Source organism: Olea europaea, unplaced genomic scaffold, assembly GCF_002742605.1.
Source record: "Olea europaea var. sylvestris unplaced genomic scaffold, O_europaea_v1 scaffold1278, whole genome shotgun sequence".
In the NCBI taxonomy this organism is placed as follows: Eukaryota; Viridiplantae; Streptophyta; class Magnoliopsida; order Lamiales; family Oleaceae; genus Olea; species Olea europaea.
Window position 1 is genome coordinate 192,699 of NW_019230234.1, and position 19,810 is coordinate 212,508.

The 19,810-nt window shown below is 32.8% G+C and overlaps 1 protein-coding gene and 1 pseudogene across 1 annotated transcript; one reads left to right on the forward strand and one right to left on the reverse strand.

The window, feature by feature from the left end:
* LOC111374695 overlaps nucleotides 1-433 on the reverse strand; it is a 4,976-nt pseudogene extending 4,543 nt beyond the window's left edge.
* A 3,203-nt stretch (nucleotides 434-3,636) lies between these two features.
* On the forward strand, nucleotides 3,637-8,329 carry LOC111374696 (IQ domain-containing protein IQM3-like). The gene is made up of 8 exons (XM_022997403.1): nucleotides 3,637-3,729; nucleotides 3,867-3,932; nucleotides 4,591-4,679; nucleotides 4,924-5,011; nucleotides 5,206-5,346; nucleotides 5,446-5,538; nucleotides 7,166-7,267; nucleotides 8,162-8,329. The coding sequence occupies exons 1-8, from the start codon at nucleotides 3,637-3,639 to the stop codon at nucleotides 8,327-8,329; spliced, it is 840 nt and encodes a 279-aa protein (XP_022853171.1).
* Nucleotides 8,330-19,810: the final 11,481 nt, after the last annotated feature.

The following is a 19,810-nucleotide window of genomic DNA, read 5'->3' on the forward strand; positions in this document are numbered from 1 at the left end:
CCCCGCGGGGGGGGGGGGGGGGGGGGTTCCTTTGTAACTAATACATCGTGTTCAAGAAAACAACTTGATTTACATGCTTTTTCCTTTGTAACTAATACATCGTGTTCAAGAAAACAACTTGATTTACATGCTTTTTCCTTTGTAACTAATACATCGTGTTCAAGAAAACAACTTGATTTACATGCTTTTTCCTTTGTAACTAATACATCGTGTTCAAGAAAACAACTTGATTTACATGCTTTTTCCTTTGTAACTAATACATCGTGTTCAAGAAAACAACTTGATTTACATGCTTTTTCCTTTGCTTACTTTTTCAGTTTTTCCTTCGCTTACTTTTTCCTTCTTTGCTTTGCTTGCTTTTTCAGTTTTTCCTTCGCTTACTTTTTCCCTCTTTGCTTTGCTTACAGGCTGACCAAGATTTTGACTCTGACATTATTTTGATATGCTTGGTCTCGCCGGTGAGAGTAGGACACCCTTTTTTTTTTTAATGACACCCAACCCCACAAATAAATAATATTCCTCTATATGCCTTTGTAAGAGAACAATTTTATAAAATCCATTTTAAGGTTATTTCCTTTTCATTTGTCTTAATTTTTTTTTTTTTTAATTTAACTAAAGTAAGGGTATTGTAGTTTTTTTTATAAAAATAATTTTTAATTAGGGTAATTATATTCCCAAATCATAGTTTTTTGTTTTCATCATCAAAGGGCAGCAAAGATATTATTGATACCCATGGAAAGATGGCATGAAGAAAAGTGTAGCTCAAAGCTTCAATTCAGTGTTAAAAGGCCAATATTAGTGCTAGGGAAACTATCAAATGCACCCGTTTCCCCCAAAAAAAAAAAATAATAATAAAAAATAATAATAATAATAAATAATAATATAATAAAATAATCACTCGAAGTCCTAAGTTGTAAATGAAAAATATTCTTCATTTTCTTTAATTTTTTTTGACTTTCTCTTTCGTCAGACTAGTTACGTCAACAAAAGAAATACATATAATTTTGCTTCCACTCAACCGTATCAACTCCATAATTTTTTCTTTTCTTTGCTTTTTTTCTTTTTTTCAAAAAGAAAACCTTGAAAAATTATGTTGAACAGATTATTGGTTGTATAATAGTTAACAAACCCCAATATTTTTGTGACCAACACTTTTTTTATTTTCAAAATTAAGCAATAGCTACGATAATATTATTGACCACCCCAACAAACGACTTCAAAATCATAATTAAAATATATAACTCAAAATCTGAATATCATACTAGTTGATGAAGTATATCTTTAAAAGCCTTTTCAATATAATATATTGTTTCTTTATTAAAAACTCGTAATTTTAGTCATCACAAACACTTGATAAGAAATTAACAACTCTTGTATCTCGAGAAATTACAATTGCATCAACAAAGTTGGCTCACAACACACTCATTTCTATATTAGTAAGATAAGAAAGAGTCATATCCAAAAATAAATTTAAGATCCATGTTCGGTCATGAGGATTTAATAGCAATGACTGGTGAAAATTTGAAATTATCAACCATTCATACTTTTAGAAAAGAAAATAGTATTTACCAACAATTTAGCCAGACAACATTTGTAACATTAAATTATAGGTTCAATTAAATCCAATGATTTATGATCCATTTAATAGAATATATGATATGCTAGCATCTAGATTTGATGTTCAATATCACTTGTACTCAATTGCATTAAGTGGATGGGTGGGCCCTGTTGAGGTTTGTGAATGGGATGTTGGTATAGCGTTTTCATTTTGCTAATCTGATAATAATTAGAATTTCTTGGGATTGGAAACATTGAATGTTGGGGGTGTGGATACTTTATTTTGGACACAACTCCATCATGGCTTCAGATGATACAAATTTAGGTCCCCATAAAGCAAATTTGTGTTTCCCCCTGCTTGACTTGCTATTTTACTTTTGGCCCTAGATTTCAATGATAGATCTTTGTTGATAATTGCAACATTATTGTTTCCACGTGTCAGCTTTGTAAAACCACGTCATTGGAGAAATTAAATTTATTTTTATTCAAGATTTACTATTTCAATAGGTTTTCTTCTCTCTTTCCTGAAATTAGAAATATATGTACTACTGGTCCTAGCACTTAAGAAGGTTTATTTATCAAAGAATTAAGAACTTAATCTGGATAATGGGTTTTGTTTCCTAGTATTTTTTTGGGTAGAATCTCATTTACTGCTTTGTTTTCCAGGAAAAATAGTGGATTTTCTAGGGGAGCTTCAATGTACAGAGGAGTTACAATGTTCATTTTAATATTCCTTTAACAAGATAATAATGTAAGAATTCTTAATATTAAAACGCTTTACAGGCATCATCAGCAGATGGCAGGCTCGGATTTGCTGGGTTGCCGGGAACAAGGACCTCTATCTTGGAACGTAACTTTCAGTAAACTCTCATCGATGGAATTGTATTGTCTTTCTTACAATTTCAGTGTGTTACAGAATCAATATAAATAATTCATTAAACCTAGTTTCAGTTTTCCATATGCGAGTTGATGTTTCTTTTTCTTTGCAATTGGCCGACTTCGTCACAAAATCTCATACTTAACAAACGCTCAATGCTTAAAACTGTGACGATATGAGTATGATATGTGCATTATATATTAATTCATTGTATGACAGTAATATTGATTTTTCTTTATTAGGGCTTCTACCATTTTTCTTTTCACATTATTATCTAAAATGCAATCAGCTAAAAGTTGGGAAAGAAACATGCATGGATATCAAATATATTTTCTTTTCTCATTTGATCATCGTACAGTTTTTAATACGACACTATTTCTTCGACCAATGAAGATTTTTCTTATAAAGTGATAACGTTTCAGGAAAAAACAAGGACAAATATGCTGTCAATTCATTCAATTTATCGAGTTGAATAGCCAGAATAGGGTTATCATTACCCTATGGCCCCCCTTCAATGATGTTTTATAATCCCTTGAATTCGACATTCCTTTACTCCACAAACAGCACAGCTAATTGATTTATTTTCATTCTTTAGATTAAAATTGTAGAGTATAATATTATTTAAATATACAAGCTTTCTTACTTAACAATTTAGACTTTTAATTATTAAATTAAGTGATTTAACATGGTAGAAAGATTCTAAATTCAAGTTTCATCATTACTAATTAATTAAAAAATGTGCAGTATAAGATTCTGATAGGTAAAACATAAATTCAGCCTAAACGTAAAAGACGTAAAAATCTTAAAATAACATATATAGATGTAAGCTTATTTGCTCAAGCTTATAATCAAAATTAGTTAACACAAATGAAAGGCTAGTACTGAAGAACAAAAACAAATACACAGAATGGCACGAGAACTACTACTGAAGAACAAAAACAAACACACAGAATGGCAGGAGAAAGATAAACCTTTCTTTTGGCTCTTTTTGTGGAAGAAAAAAAAACTCTTTCTTTTGCCAAGAACAAAATGAATACCCTTATATTGGCACCTCTATCTCTCTTTCTCTCTCTCTCCCTCTTCCTCTCTCTCTCTCTCGTTTATAAGGTCTCCAAATATTACTCTCCAAAGAAACTCATTCGGGAGGGCGGAGGGTAGGCTCTCTGCAACTGAAACGATTCTAAAGATCTGTACTACTAGCAATGGGGTACGTACATATTGTGTCGTTTGATGACTTCTTGAAGCCTGAGACAACAGCCTTGTGGTGGAAGCGCCTCATTATGAATTCTTCCAAAGTATGAAAAGATTCCTTCTTAAAGATATTTTGGATTAGCATTTACTATTTAGTTAGGCAAAAGAAAGTCGAAAATAAGAGGATTGTTTTGATGATGACAGCATTTGATGATTTATCTTTATCTAAATATATTGACAGGTAGGCAAGGGTTTGTTTATAGATAACAAGGCGCACATATTGGTTTCAAAACACTGGATCGAAGCTGTGAGTTACTCTTTCTTCCTGCCATCTTAGAGATTTAAGGTTAGCTTATCCTTGTAGTGATCTTACGGTATATGATGACTTGATGTCCTGCATACAAGAAACCGATGAAAATGACTCCAAAATTCAGTTGTAGAATCTGGGGTCTGGAGTGGTGCAACAAGGAAATTGAATAGTGATTTGGCATCTGAGATCTTTGGGGAGTCAAAAACGATTGGTGGGGTGGCGGTATTTGGTTGAGACATTTTTTTTTAGGGTTTTCTTGGGAGAGTTTTGGCCAGGTTTCAAAGGAACAATTGGCTAATTGGGAGAAGAAGAAACGTTGTTTTTGGAGAGAGTGTTTACTGGGGATTGAGCTGCCGGCTTCCCGGTGATATTTTCCCCATTCTCTCTCTCTCTGTTATTTTAGATAATGATAATTCAAATATTGAGTTTTTGCAGAGTTTATCAACGTCAGTGTTGACGTCCCCAATCACAAGAAGCAATAAACAATAAGATGTATAACGACTTGACATCATTCTCATCTTCCTCCTTGCAGCTTATTACTCTGTTTCCCGAAGTTCAATTGTCTTCACTTTACAAGTTACTTGCCATTGTCTCAACTTTTACGTGATAATGATGTTTGTGAAGTTGACATTAGAGAGTTATATTATTCATGCAGATTGATCCAAGGCATCGTTATGGGAACAACTTACATCTATATTATAAAGAGTGGTTTAAAAGTTCTACCAATCAGCATTTCTTATTCTGGTGAGAAAAGTTCGATAGCGGTGTCAAATGAGTAGTATCAAATTACAATTAGAGAGATTCCTGCAGTCTAATTATATTTTGTCAAAATGAATGACAATTCACTTTGATTTTACACTGATTATCGATATTTAGTTGATTGAACTTTTCATTTATTTTATTTTGAACAAGTGTGCAGTCGGTTCCATATAATCTAAAGTCGAAATCACATATTAATTGAAACTTGAACGTATCTACTTTTTAACAGGTTGGACTTAGGAGATGGCAAAGAGGTTGATCTTGAAGAGTGCCCAAGATCAAAGCTTGATCAACAATGTGTCAAGCATTTTGGACCAGTATGTGATGAAAATATTTGCATTACCTTTTGCAATAGATTTTCTTTTCTACATTTATCGCAAGTTTGATACATATTATTCGATAGTATTAAATTATGAATTAATTAACTATCTTTCTTAAAATGTTATTCTATTCTAACCCATGCAACATTTTAAGGGTTCTTAATTTTTTTATTCTTCTTTGATATGATCAGCAAGAGAGAGAATATTACGAGTATGTGGTTGTTGATGGAAAAATACTGCACAATATAACCAGAATTCCTCTTCACCATGGATCTCCACAGTTGAAATATATCTTTGTAGTGAGCACATCTAAAAAACTCTACATTGGAGAGGTAATGTCTAAAAAGCTAGAATTTCTCACGTGATTTTTTTTAAGTCTCTCTCTTTCTTGCTTTCTAAAATGAAACTTTTTTCTTCATTGAAACATTCAGAAAGAGCGAGGATTTTTCCATCATTCAAGTTTTCTTGCAGGAGAAGCCACTTTAACTGCTGGGAGACTCCTGGTAAAAGATGGGGTGCTTAAGGTAAATTCTGGATAGTCCTTTACTCTAAAAATTTATTAAAACTCTAATTTTCGTCCAAGACTTTAAAAACTTATTAAAAATATGATTTTAATCCTCACCAACCAGGGTTCAATGTCTTTAAATTTATTGCACTCATGGTTTTAAACTTTTTAAATATTTGCACATTTTATTCTAATGTTTACTTTATTGCACCCGTGATTCCAAATCTTCCAAGTACGTGCTGTTGGAGGACAAATGAATGAAATTCATCTAAATTGTCATCTGTTGACCAAAAAAATAAGTCTGACTTTTTTTGACCAATTAGTGAAGGGTAAAATTGTCAATTTCAATTTAACATGAAATAGATGAAATAATTGAGAGGGTGGAGACCCATATGGACACCGTACAAGTAATTTATTCCATAATTGAATAAGAAAAACAAAATTGAATAAAAGAAAAGCTTCATCTTCTTCACCTCCACCCCGACCTCCACCACCTGCCCCAAACAAATTTGGCATCACCATCTTCTTTCCTATCCCTCCATCTTCGCCATTGGGGTGATGAAGAATTTCTTTTCTTCCATTTTTTTTTTGTTTCTTATTTAATTATTTCAATTATTTTATGTCAAATTGGAATATCGATTTTAGCCCTGTTTGATTACCATTAAAGAAATAAAAAAATAAAAGAAATTCTCAAACTCATTTTCAACCATACATTCTCACAATAAAATATTTTAAATATAAATTCAAAACTTTTACTTCTTAATCACACTTTCTTTAAAAATTCACTATTCATTTTCTTACTTTATGGCAGACCACCACTTAATTGGTCAAAAGAGATCAACTTCCTTATTATTATTTTTTTTTTTTAAATTGGACTAATTTCATCAATTTAGGCAGGTCCTCACGAAGATTGGTTTTACTAGTAATTTTTGCCATTCCCAACGGACAAATCTGAAAAACAGATAAGGCCTGTTAGGAGTTGGAACTAAATAGTGGAACAAGAGAGAGTGTCACTTGAGACAACTTACCAGCAAAAGGCAAGAGTAGCCCTAAAAATAGTTATTCTAATGAAATGGATTGGAATAGGAAAAAATGGCTGTCCTAAAAGATAAACTAACTTAGGAAAATGTTAAAAAAAAAAAAAAAAAATGATGTTGAAGCTACTTTATTTTATCATGAAGATAACAACATAGACATATCTATGTTTCAACAAGAAGTCAACCAAGTCAAGAATTTATTCTTTTTTCAGGCTATATTTTCCACATGGAGTGCTGCTATATGGCCGGGCCACATGTGACTTTGGCCAAGCAGCTTTATTCTTCCATATGTGCCCTGTAAGAGAATGGTTACTTGATTTTGAGAGATTAAATGGTGGTCAAGTCCTAATGAGAAATCATATGTCTTGTCAAATGAATAGAATAGGTACTATAAGCTTAAAATTACCTAAAACTATTGATTTAGTTATCTGATTTCTTTATAGGTAATCTGTATACGATATCACCTATAACATTAAGATAAGGAAAGGGGGTGTTAAAATATTAATTTAAGAAAAATAGACTTAGTTCTGGACTAACCATAAGTTTCACTACATCAACTATCTCAAATCTTAAGATTTTTTATCTAATGCACTTCTTTATTTTCTTCAGCGCATCTCACCTTCTAGTGGACATTATAATCCCACTGAGAATAGTCTTGAACGATTTCTATCGATTTTAAAGAAAAATGGAGTCAACCTTCACGAAGTCCAGGTTCATCATCTTCCTAGTTTTCCTTCTCACTTGTGATTCAGTATTTCAACCTTAAACTTTTTTCTCATATCCTTTCTTATTTTTTAACAGATCCGGAAGGCAAACGAAGACTTTGTGTGAGTCCTAAAGTCTATATTTGCCTCCGAAATTGCTGGAGTATACCTACAGAAAAGAATGAGTCCTTTTCCTATACAATAAATTAGGTCTCATATAATTGAATGAGGGACTGAAAACATAAATATATTTATATGTAATGATGGTGTGGAACTTTAGTGTATCAGAATGGAGATTTGAAGAGAAATATATGTAATAATGGTAAGAGTGACTTGAGTGTACCAGAATCATCTGGAGAATGGAGAATTGAAGAGAAATATATGTAATAATGGAGTGTGAGTTGAGTGTACCAGACTCATCTGTAGAATGTGGAATTGAAGAGAAATATATGTAATAAGGGTTTGTGAGTTGAGTGTACCAGAATCATCTGCAGAATACTCTAATCAGCACTTTTGCTTGCTCGTGGATGGGTTTACCTCCACTCTATTCCTCCATTAATAGAGTTCGACGGATTCTACACCCATCAAAGTTTAGATTTACATCAGAGAAGAGGAAACAGACTTGTTCTCGTCAGAAACAAATGTAACAAAGAATTAACATTCAACAAGTAATAATCAAATAAGTTATGGTCAATTTCAAGCTTACAGGGGACTCCTCTCAAGTTAGAAGAAGCCACGGATCGTCTCTCTCGTCCCTAGTATGCCACCATTTTTCGTTGCAATTGATCTGTCAAAGTCTAAAATAGAAAGAGTTTGGGCTGGGGAGACTTTTTATTTATTATTTTTTTTTTTTTGAGAATAATCCACTCCGTTGCTCTCATTGGGCACAACATTGATCCAGTGTATCGTTCTTCATGCAATGGGCAAGAAGGATAAAACTGAAAAGGAGAAACAGGAGATTCTGCAGCAGAGACATGGAGGAATTTATAGGACTGGGGAAGATTTGCGTGGAAATGATTACGTCAACGGTGAAAATTGCATGCAAAGCTGGGTCGGGTCAAAAGGGTGATACTGCTGGATTAGATCATGATCTTTAATTGGAGCGGAATTTGGGTCCAAACGTGTTAACAGGATTGGGCTGGTGGAATAATTTTTATATATAAAAGAACAGCTGCTAAATTTCTACAAGCACGTGCACGTGCTCGTAACCATGCAAAAGATTATGTATGCGTCATTTTCAACAGTGTTAAATACTTCCAGTTGGATTTGACATTTAAAGGAACGTGTACTTCAATTTTGTCGAGATATATGAATGAGAGCTCCTCCTTGATGTAATTAAAAATTTGGATAAAAAAAATAAAATCAAAGCTAATAGTTAATTATATGTTGAGATTCATAACTTTTATTAACTTTTCAATCACACATATCATTTTTTTATTATCAAAATTTAATAAAAAATTGATATTTAAGTGCATCAAAAAGGGCTTAAAATTAGAACAAAAACTGCAAAAAATTGTGATAAGGTCAATATAATATTATTTACAGATTTCCTGCTAGACCTGCCGTAGAAAATTTTAAGCAGGAATAAAATGTGTAAACTTATTGCACGGAGAAGTACATACCATTAGTCCATTACATTGGTTCGAGGGAGTTAAAATTTTGATTTTGATAAAAAAAAAAAAAAAAAAAAAAAAAAAAAAAAAAAAAAAAGAAGGGTATGGATCTCACGAGTGGTGAAAAATTAAAGTGACCTTTTAGCTTGTGGCTCAGTTTTTAGTTTATTTTCAAATTTCTGTTTTGAATGTCCATTTTAAGATTACTAAAAATGCTCTTTGTTTGTTATTTTGAAAAATTATTTCTGAAAATAGAAAACTAGAAAACAAGTTTGTTTTAAAATTTAAAAAAACTATTTTATGACATTTTATTCATCGGTAAAAATAGAACAACTTTATGTTAATATATTATCAAGTATTATGTACATTTTAATGTTGAAGAATCTTACATTGTTTTTTCTCATTACAAAAGTAAAATAAAATTAAATAATAAATTGAGTTCAAAATACAAGAAATAAAAATTAATGACGTAGTTCAAATGTTATTACCACTATTTAGGTTCTGATATTAGTTCTTAATTTGTTAGTTTAATTAAAATTCTCGACTGTTCTCGATCTATATCATACCCTTCATCTAGCTAATTGTAATAAACTTACAACTGAGTAGCCATGGGCAGTCGAGCATCCTCAGTGATAAATGGATCTCATATCTAGCCCCCCGTTTGGTACCCATTTTTTTCAAAATACATTTTTCCCCCTCTTCTTTTTAACCACACATTTTTTATTAAAATAATATTATACGTAAATCAAAAAGATTTCCTTATTTTTGAACCACATACTTCCTATCAAGTTATTATTCTAAAATGTATTTTTACCTAAAAATGACAATCAAACACCACTGTAGTCTATTTTTCATGCATTACCATAGTCATACCTACAAAATAAGATACTTAAAATTAACAAACACAAAAAAATATACAAAGTAAAAAATAAAATCAATCAATCCACAAGAAAAAAAACATCAATACTTTAAAATAAAATAAAATCCCAGTTTGGTTTAGATAAAATTAAATTTGTAATATATTTTAATAAAAATTAATGAAATGTGTAATTAAAAAGTTGATAAAAATTATGTGAATACCATGAAATGTATGTTTGAAAATGAGTTTGAGAAAAAATAAATTTTTAAAATGGGGGCCAAACACAGGCAAAGTAATAAACTATTTCTCTATATTAACTTCTAGAGGATTATCAACATTTTTGCCATTGTATGTAGCATAATTCACATCAAATAGTACTCTGTCTTTGAAAAATCCAATGTAGTATCTAGTAGGACCATACCTTAAAAGTTGGTTCTATAGGTTTTGCTTATAGTTGTCACTTGTTAACTGTGCCATGTGATACAACTTATATAAACTGAAATGAGAGTCTACATTAGATAAGACTAACGAAATTTTGTTTGGGCTCTAATTTCTCTCCCATTGTAGATGGAGATGACTTTTTACGTGATAAAATCTAATTTGGATGCGGCAAAAAATTATTTAATTTTCTATTGGAAGATGTTTTATGAAATTGATTTTCAATTTGTTCTTCTATTCCCAAAAGTAACAACTTTTTTAACTCAGCTTTATTTGGATAGCCTCAACTATAAATTTAAATGCTAAAAGCCAAATCAGAATTAAGCCGGGAATGTGTTAAATTATCATTTATTTTCATTATTTTCACGTATTCTCTCTCTTTATTTTTTGTTAGTTTGTTAGGTGAGCTGTCATCTTTTCATTGGCTTTGTCCTGTATATTGTCTTGTATATATCTTGGACGGTAATTCCTTTTGCATTGTGAGAAAATAGAGAAAATTACACAGATGGAGTTTCACTGCTCTTCTTCCAGTTTCTGATTATGGTATTAGAGCAATATATCATCTCGCACCCATAAAGTTTTGAAGTGATAAATGTACCAAGAAGAAGATGGCAAACAACAATGATCAAAATGATGATCTAGAAAATCCTCCGGCGGTTGAACAGGGAGCAGCAACAAAGGAGTATTCCAATGGAGACCCATTGGATTTGCAGAGTTCGGATCATCCAGGAATGATCCTTGTAACTTCACCATTGACAGGTAAAAACTATCTCAGCTGGAACAAATCCATTAAAATAGCATTAGGTGCGACGGGAAATGTGAGAAACCAGATAGTGAATCTCAAAATTTTGATCAATGGAATAGGGTAGACTGTATGGTTAGATCTTGGATCTTAAATTCAATCTCGAAGGAAATTGTGGAAGCATTTATTTACACGACATCAACCAAGGATTTATGGGATGAATTAAATGAGAGATATGGTGAATGCAATGGGCCTTTACTTTACCAGTTGTAGAGAGAGATCAGTAGCATGATACAAGGATCAATGACAGTGAAGAAATATTGCACTAATCTTAAAAAATTATGGGATGAAATCGCTTATCTTATACCATCACCAGTCTCTACATGTGGAGCTGCAAAGGAAGTTTCTGATTCAGCTTCTTTCAACAAACTGATGCAATTTTTGATGGGCCTGAGTGATACTTATGACAATTCTTGTGATAGAGCCTTTACCTTCGGTGAATAGAGCCTATTACATGGTTCTAAGGGTGGAGAAACAAAGAGAAGTGCACATGTTGTATCCTGAAACTAATGATAACACTGCGATGATGGTCAGGGGAGTTAATGCTAGGAATGATGGACGTGGAAGAAATGGATTGGGAGAGGAAATTGGACAGGTAGATCTACTTTTGGTAGAGGAAACCATGCTGTAGGAAGGGGAATTAGCAGAAGATATGGCAATTATGATAAGGAGCTAGTGTACTGTGATCACTGCGGTATGAGTGGACATTCAAAAGAAAGATGTTTCAGACTTATTGGTTTTCCAGATTGGTACAAGAAAGATCAAAGAACAAAGGACCCTAGCTAGAGAAATGCTGCAAACAATGTGATGAAGATGGATAATTCACTCCTTGATTTTGAAGATGATTTTGCTATTGTGACTTCAAAGGATACATCATCCTCTTCCAATATTACTGCCATTATTCAGCAAGAATTGATGAAAATGCTGAAAGGGAAAAAGTTCAATGATAATGAAGATTAAGTGAATTTTGCACATCTCAAGGATTATTCTGGTATGTACACTCAACATTTTGCTTTTACTTCACTTGATGAACTGAAATATGGAACTTGGATTATTGACACTGGTGCCAGTAATCACATGTGCACAAATTCATCACAAATGACTAACCTAAAACCAGTCACACAGCCTACCTCTATTTGGCTACCTGATGGTTCTGTCAAAGCTGTCAAACACATTGGAACCATTGCCATGAACCACAAAATCATTTTAAATGATGTTCTTCACGTACCTATTTTTAAACTTAATTTACTATCAGTCCCTAAACTCTGCCAAACTGCACAGATTAAATTTATCTTCTATCCTATATATTGCTTGATGCAGGACCTGAAGAGTGATAGGACATTGGCGGTTGGAAAATTGAATGGAAAGTTATACATACTTGATGACCATAGTTTCCTCAATAGTGGAGTTAGAAATTGTTATAGGAGAATGAATATCTGTAATCTTCTATTTACTGAGAATTTGAATTCTAGAAATAAAATTCCTATTACTGATAAGGCTTCTCCCTTTTCTCTTGTTGATTGGCATATTAAACTTGGTCATGCTTCATTTCAATGCTTACAATATCTCAACTTCCTTAAACAACTGTGCAATGCTTCTGCCATTAAGAATGTTGAACCGTGCGATGTTTGTCACAAAGCAAAACAAAACAGACTTCCGTTTCAAAACTCACAAATTCACTCAAAAACCACCTTTGAATTGTTGCACATTGACATATGGGGTCCCTATAGACAACACACCCTGATTGGAACACCTTTTATGCTCACCATTGTGGATGACTACAGTAGAGGCACATGGATCTTCATGCTTATTCACAAATCTCAGACTGTTAAGACCTTAGAAATCTTCTTCAAAATGATTAAAAACCAGTTCAAAAAGGATGTCAAAGTCATTAGAACAGACAATGGAAGTGAATTTACTGGAAATGAATGTCAAACCTTGCTCCATACTTTAGGAATTCTTCACCAAAAATCATGTGTCTACACTCCACAACAAAATGGAGTTGTAGAAAGAAAACACAGGCATTTACTCCAAAATGGCCAGATTCCTATTGTTTCAAGCTCATTTACCCCGATATTTCTGGTCACACTCTATACTAATGGCGACACACATTATAAATAGAATTCCCAGTTCAATGTTAAATTGGAAGACCCCTTTTGAGATCCTATACAACACTAAACCAGATTTTTCTTCCCTTAAAACCTTTGGCTGCCTTTGTTACATAACCAATACCAAACCTCACAAAGACAAATTTGAATCAAGAGGTTATAAGTGTGTATTTATAGGTTATAGCCCTGGACAAAAGGCTTACAAAGTCTACAATTTATCCACTAAACAAGTTCAAATCTCAAGAGACATTGCCTTCTATGAAAATTACTTTCCTTTCAAATCAGACACAAATCCTGTTACTGATAAATCACATCCAGTTATTCCATACCCTGAATTTTATGATGATGATCTAACCATAATGCCCTCTGTTTCCCCTTGTGATAATCAAAATGATGAGCCTTTACAAAACACAACCACAGACACATCATCTGATGAAACCATTGCTCATTCTTCTTCCACTAATCATAACAATATTCCACTCCTCGAAGTTCCCTTTCCTGAATCTCCATAAAATATTACATCTGAACCTTTAACCTTTAGAAAAGGTACTAGGCAGAAGGCCAGACCAATATGGATGGAAGATTATATCACTAATGTAACTAAAACTTCGAATATTCCAACTGCCAATCACCAATCCTCTTTCAACCAAACAAAAGTTATTTCACAATTCACACCACCTACATATCCTTACACAATTTCACCAAACTTACACCATACATATGTGACATACCTAGCTAATGTGTCAAAAATTCAAGAACCAAGTTCTTACCATCAAGGTTGTAAAGATAAAAGTTGGATACATGCTATGAATGAGGAGCTGGGGGCACTAGAATCAAATAAAACATGGGAACTCACTGATTTACCTTAAGGGAAGAAAGCTATTGGATGCAAATGGTTATACAAAGTTAAACTAAAATCGGATGGAAGTGTGGACAGGCTTAAGGCAAGATTAGTGGCAAAAAGCTACAATCAATTAGAAGGAATTGATTTTTTGATTGTTTTTCACATGTTGCAAAGCTTGTCACAGTCAGGATTTTTATTGCAATAGCCTCAGCCAGGTCTTGGCCTCTCTATCAGCTTGATATCAACAATGCTTTCTTGCATGGATACCTTGATGAAGAGGTTTATATGCAGCCGCCTCCGGGATATACCATAGCAACGGCAAACAAAGTCTGCAGACTGAGAAGAAGCTTATATGGATTAAAGCAGGCCTCGAGACAATGGAATACTGAACTCAGTCTTAAGCTCACAGAAATGGGTTTGTTCAGTCCAACCATGACCATTGTTTGTTCCTTAAGCATTCATCCGATCACAGTTTATTTCTCCTTATTTATGTGGATGATGTCTTAATCACTGGAACTCATGAATCTGACATTATATCATTCAAGAAATATCTGCATTCTCAATTTACCATCAAAGATATTGGAGCTGCAAAACATTTTCTAGGACTTGGAATTGCTAGAGGTAAAAGGGGGACATATGTTAAATAGAGAAAGTACATTTTGGACATCATTAAAGATGTTGGGCTCATTGGCGCAAGATCAATTTCAGTTCCAATTCCAAAAGGTACAAAACTTTCACAAAACTCCAGTCCTCCATTTCCAGATCTAGAAAGATATAGAAGATTGATTGGAAGACTTCTATACTTAAACTTGACCAGACCGGACATTACCTATGGCATACAACAGTTAAGTCAATTTGTTCATAGCCCTTGTCAAATTCATTGGGACACTGCAATCCATTCGTTGCGATATTTGAAAGGATGTCCTTCACTAGGCTTTCACATTCCAATACAACAGAATTTCACCTTAACAGCATACTCAGATGTTGATTGGGCTTCTTGCAGTGATACTAGAAGGTCTCTCACTGGCTTTTGTATATATCTTGGAGACACACTGATTTCATGGAAAACCAAGAAACAAACCACAGTTTCTCGTTCCACAGCTGAAGCTGAATACAGAAGTTTGGCAACAACTGTATGTGAAGTCACATGGATCAATTATATACTGAGGGACTTTGCCATTCCTATACCTTTACCCATCCCGTTTTGGTGTGACAATAAATCCGCCCTACATATCTGTGCTAACCCAGTTTTTCATGAAAGAATTAAGCATTTGGAGATTGATTGCCATATTGTTAGAAACAAATTTAAGGAAGGATTCATTTTGCCTCAACATATTCCTTCCACTCAACAAGTTGCAGACGTATTCACCAAAGCATTAGCAGCCCCTCAGTTCCATCACTTAGTTTCCCAGCTGGGATTGGCTAACCTCCACCAATTGCCAGCTTGGAGGGGGGGGATGTTAAATTATCATTTATTTTCATTATTTTCACGTGTTCTCTCTCTTTATTTTCTGTTAGTTTGTTGCGTGAGTTGTCATCTTTTCATTGGCTTTGTCCTGTATATTGTCTTGTATATATCTTGGACGGTAATTCCTTTTGCATTGTGAGAAAATAGAGAAAATTAAGCAGATGAAGTTTCACTGCACATATAGCCTCATTTCTTCTTCCAGTTTCTGATTAGAATGCTCAGAAGTATTCGCGGCTCATAAATAGATAATCTATGCCTGCACAAATCTAGATTAAGAGTATGGTTGGATCGACTTTAAAAACTACTTAAGTTCAATAGTGTGACGAACCAACCTCTCAATTGAGCCACTATACTTATCATGGACATCAAACCTAACAAAAGAAATCTTACAAGTTACAATATATTATATATATATAAAAGGTTAATTATATTGATACCATAGTTTTATTAGTTACATTACTTATTAAATACATTAAAGGCCCCCAAACCTTTTTAAATTAGTGCACTTATGTTTCTAACTTTATTTGTCCCATTCCTATCCTTAAACTTCAACTAGTAATCGTATCTTGTTCGATATGATGAATTCTGTCTAAAAAATTCGCTGGTATAGCATAAAAAGAATTATCTATCATCTTATTTATAAATAATTAAAAAAACAACAAATACATAAAGTATGACACAATGTCCTCATTTTAAAGCAGGCAAGTAGAATATTTTGACAAAATTAACATCAAGGACCAGATGTGTTAATTAATAAGTTTTAGATGAGAATGCAACAAAAAGTTGAGAACATAAGTTTGACAATAAAAAAAGATTGAGAGCCTTTATTGCAATTAAAAAGTGATAGAACAAATTAAAAATATAGTATCAATATAACTACCCTTGATAAAATGTGAGAATGTTGGGGAAAATTTTAATTGACAATTTTGTCTTCATATTTTTATTCATTTTGTCAATAATAAATTGGGTTTTCAACTATTCTTCTAGTTTTTGTGACAATTCCTTTGATAAGAGTAGTGATAGTTATAGTGATATATTCCCAACATATATAAATATTTCTATAATTAATAAAATTTACATGATATATTCCTAAGATTTATAATTATTTCAATAATTTTGTCATATGGATCATTTATACTATTCGATTATTATAAGAATAGTTGTAATTAATAACGATCTCAAACCTTTTACTTCTTTCACAAGGTTTACTTCAAAATGACAACTATAAGTAAAACCTATATATAGAGCCAATTTTTAATGTACGCTCCTACTAGATACTACATTGGATTTTTCAAAGGCAGAGTAACGTCTGATCTGAATTATGCTACATACAATGGCAAAGATGTTGATGATCCTCTAGAACTTAATGTAGAAAAATAGGTCATTACTTTGCTCCTGTTTGGACCCATTGTTAAAAACCTTTATTTTTATTTTTATTTTTTTACTTTCATTTTCAATCACACATTTCATTGTATTCACATGATTTTAATCAACTTTTCAATTACACATTTCATCAACTTTTATCAAAATATATTAAAAATCTTATTTTTATCTAAACCAAATAGGGGCTTTATTTTATTTTAAAGTATTAATTTTATTATTATTATTATTATTATTATTATTTTTTTTTGTGGATTGATTGATTTTATTTTTTAGTTTATATATTTTTTGTGTTTATTTACTTGTTTTAAGAATCTTATTTTGTAGGTATGACTATGGTAATGCATGAAAAATATTTGATATACGAATTGTAAACAGTCGAGAATTTTAAACTAAGAAATTAAGAATTAACGTCAAGGCCTTAATAGTGTTAATAACAATTGAATCTTTTTTATTTACCCTATTTACATATCTAATTTATTATTTTTATTTTTGGAATTACTAAAATGATCAGAAAGTTTAAAAACTCGTGTATAATGGGTTTCCTTTCCCAGTTTGAGAAGTTATTTGCTCTCCATATGGTTTGTGTTCCGTTTTCGGCCACATAATACAAGATCTGTTTGTTAAATTAATTTTTTTATTTAGAGCTTGTGTGAAAGATAATGATTTATTTTCGGGAAATGTATGGTTCAAAAGTAGGAAAAATTTATAGGTCTCATAGAATTTGTAGTCGAATATGATTAAAAAAAAATCAATCACAAAAAAGCCTTCAATAATGTATCATACTATCAATGGATATATATTTAGTGCTTGTACAGTAAAACTTAAAAGTCGAGGTCAAGATCAATAATTAATTTAATTATATATTTAATAGAACTAGTGGTGGCAAACGATCTCCTCTGTATGAGCCAAGGCTCTAGCCAACTCAGAGCTTGTTTTTATGATCCAAGGCTTGAGCCAAGCCTCAAAAATGAGATTTGATCCAAGCTTTGGCTAGCCCGCGCTAACTATCAATTTATTTTTTTTGCATTCAAGTAAAAAATTAAAAAGAAAATTGAACAGCCCATGAGCTGGCTCGGCTCGACGAAGGCTCGAGCTATAACATAGACCAAGCTCGAGCCTTTTATTTTACGAGCCGATACTGAGCCCCGAGCTTGGGCTGGCGAGCCTGCTCAATTGGCTCATTGCCACCACTACATAGATACCACAATTAATACTTAATTTTTCACCACTCAAAATCAACTTTTTAACCATCCCAAAACTATGCAATGGTATGTGCTTCTCTGTGCAATAAGTTAAAACATTTTATTTCTGTCTAACATTTCCTATAGCTAGTCTAGTAGGAAATCTTTAAATAATTTTATATTGACCTTATCATAAGTATTTGCAATTTTTGTTCTAACTTTTAGCTATGTTTAGTGTACTCAAAAATCAGATTTTTTTCAAAAAAATAATGATATGTGTGGTTAAAAAGTTGATAAAAACTGCAAGTTCCACAAAATATATAACTAATTATTAACTTTAATTTTGTTTTTTATCAAAAAATTTTAGTTACATCAAAGAGGAGCTCTTATTTATATTTCTCGACAAAATTAAGTACACGTTCTTTTAAATGTCAGATCCCACATAGAAGTATTCAACACTGTATATTGAAACTGATGCATGCATAATCTTTTGCATGGTTACGTGCACGCGCAATCCTGTTAACCCATTTGGGCCCAAATTCTCTTCGTTCTCCAGGAAAGCAGCCTTGCGCGTAAAATCTGCTCCAGTTAAAGATCATGATCCAATCCAGCACCATCACCTTTTTAACCCGACCCAGCAACATCAAGACCCGACACTGCATGCAATTTTCGCTGTTGACATCATCATTTCCGTGACTGTGTGTCCAAGGTTCACCCGACTAATCATGAGGAGTGGCGATCTTCTCCCTTGGTTCGCCATCCTAGTAAATCGAATGTGGTCACAACTTATATACACTTGGACGGAGCATTCGAAAAGCGATTCTCCTTTTTGTGATCCTCCATTTACGACATGCAATATAGACTCCTGAAAGAGCAACAAAGGGCATCATAAATTTTGCCTCCACAGAACATCTGTCTTCCAACATAAATATTGCTTTCTTGCCGCAACAGGGATTTGAACCTCCGATATTCTATTTAGAATCCTCGTGCTTTACCACTACGCCATGCTCGTGTAAGCATGGCTGCACTACTTTAATGGCCCGTCATGGCATTTTCTTCCTTTTTAGTTTAATCCTTCTTGCACATACAATGCAGAACAATACAATCGATCGATATTATAACCAATGAGAACAACGAAGTGGTTTATTCTCCAGAAAAGTATCCTATTTCCATACATTCTCCTCCTTGTCGCTAGTTCAGACTTTTTCTATTTTAGATTTTGACGGATCAATCGCAAGTTCGCAGCCAAAAATAATGGCATACTAACTTGAGAGTAGTCCCCAGTAAGCTTGCAATTGACCATAGCTTATTTGTTTATTACTTGTTAAGAGTTAATTCTAATTGTTACATTTGCATCACTTGTTTCTGACTAGGACGAGTCTGTTTCCCTTTCCACTGATGGATATAGAATCCGTCAAACTCTATTAATGGAGGAGTAAAGCGGATTTAAACCCATCCCCGCGCGAGCAAAAGTTCTGGTTAGTATTCTGCAGATGATTCTGATTACACTCAACTCACAAACCTTTATTACATATATTTCTCTTCAATTCCACATTCTATAGATGATTCTGGTACACTCAAGTCACACACCATTATTACATATAAATATATGTATGCTTTCAATTCCCCATTCGATTATATGAAACCTATTGTTGTATAGGAAAGGCCTCATTCTTTTCTGTAGGTGTAATTCAGCAATTTCAGAGGCAAATCTAGACTTAAGGACTCCAAAAGTCTTCATTCGCCTTCTGGATCTGTTAAGATAGGAGACAACTGTTAAATGTGGCATTAATTTGTAATCTTAGGAAATAAATAAGGTTACATGCACTTGAAGAAAATGTATCAGGAAAATAC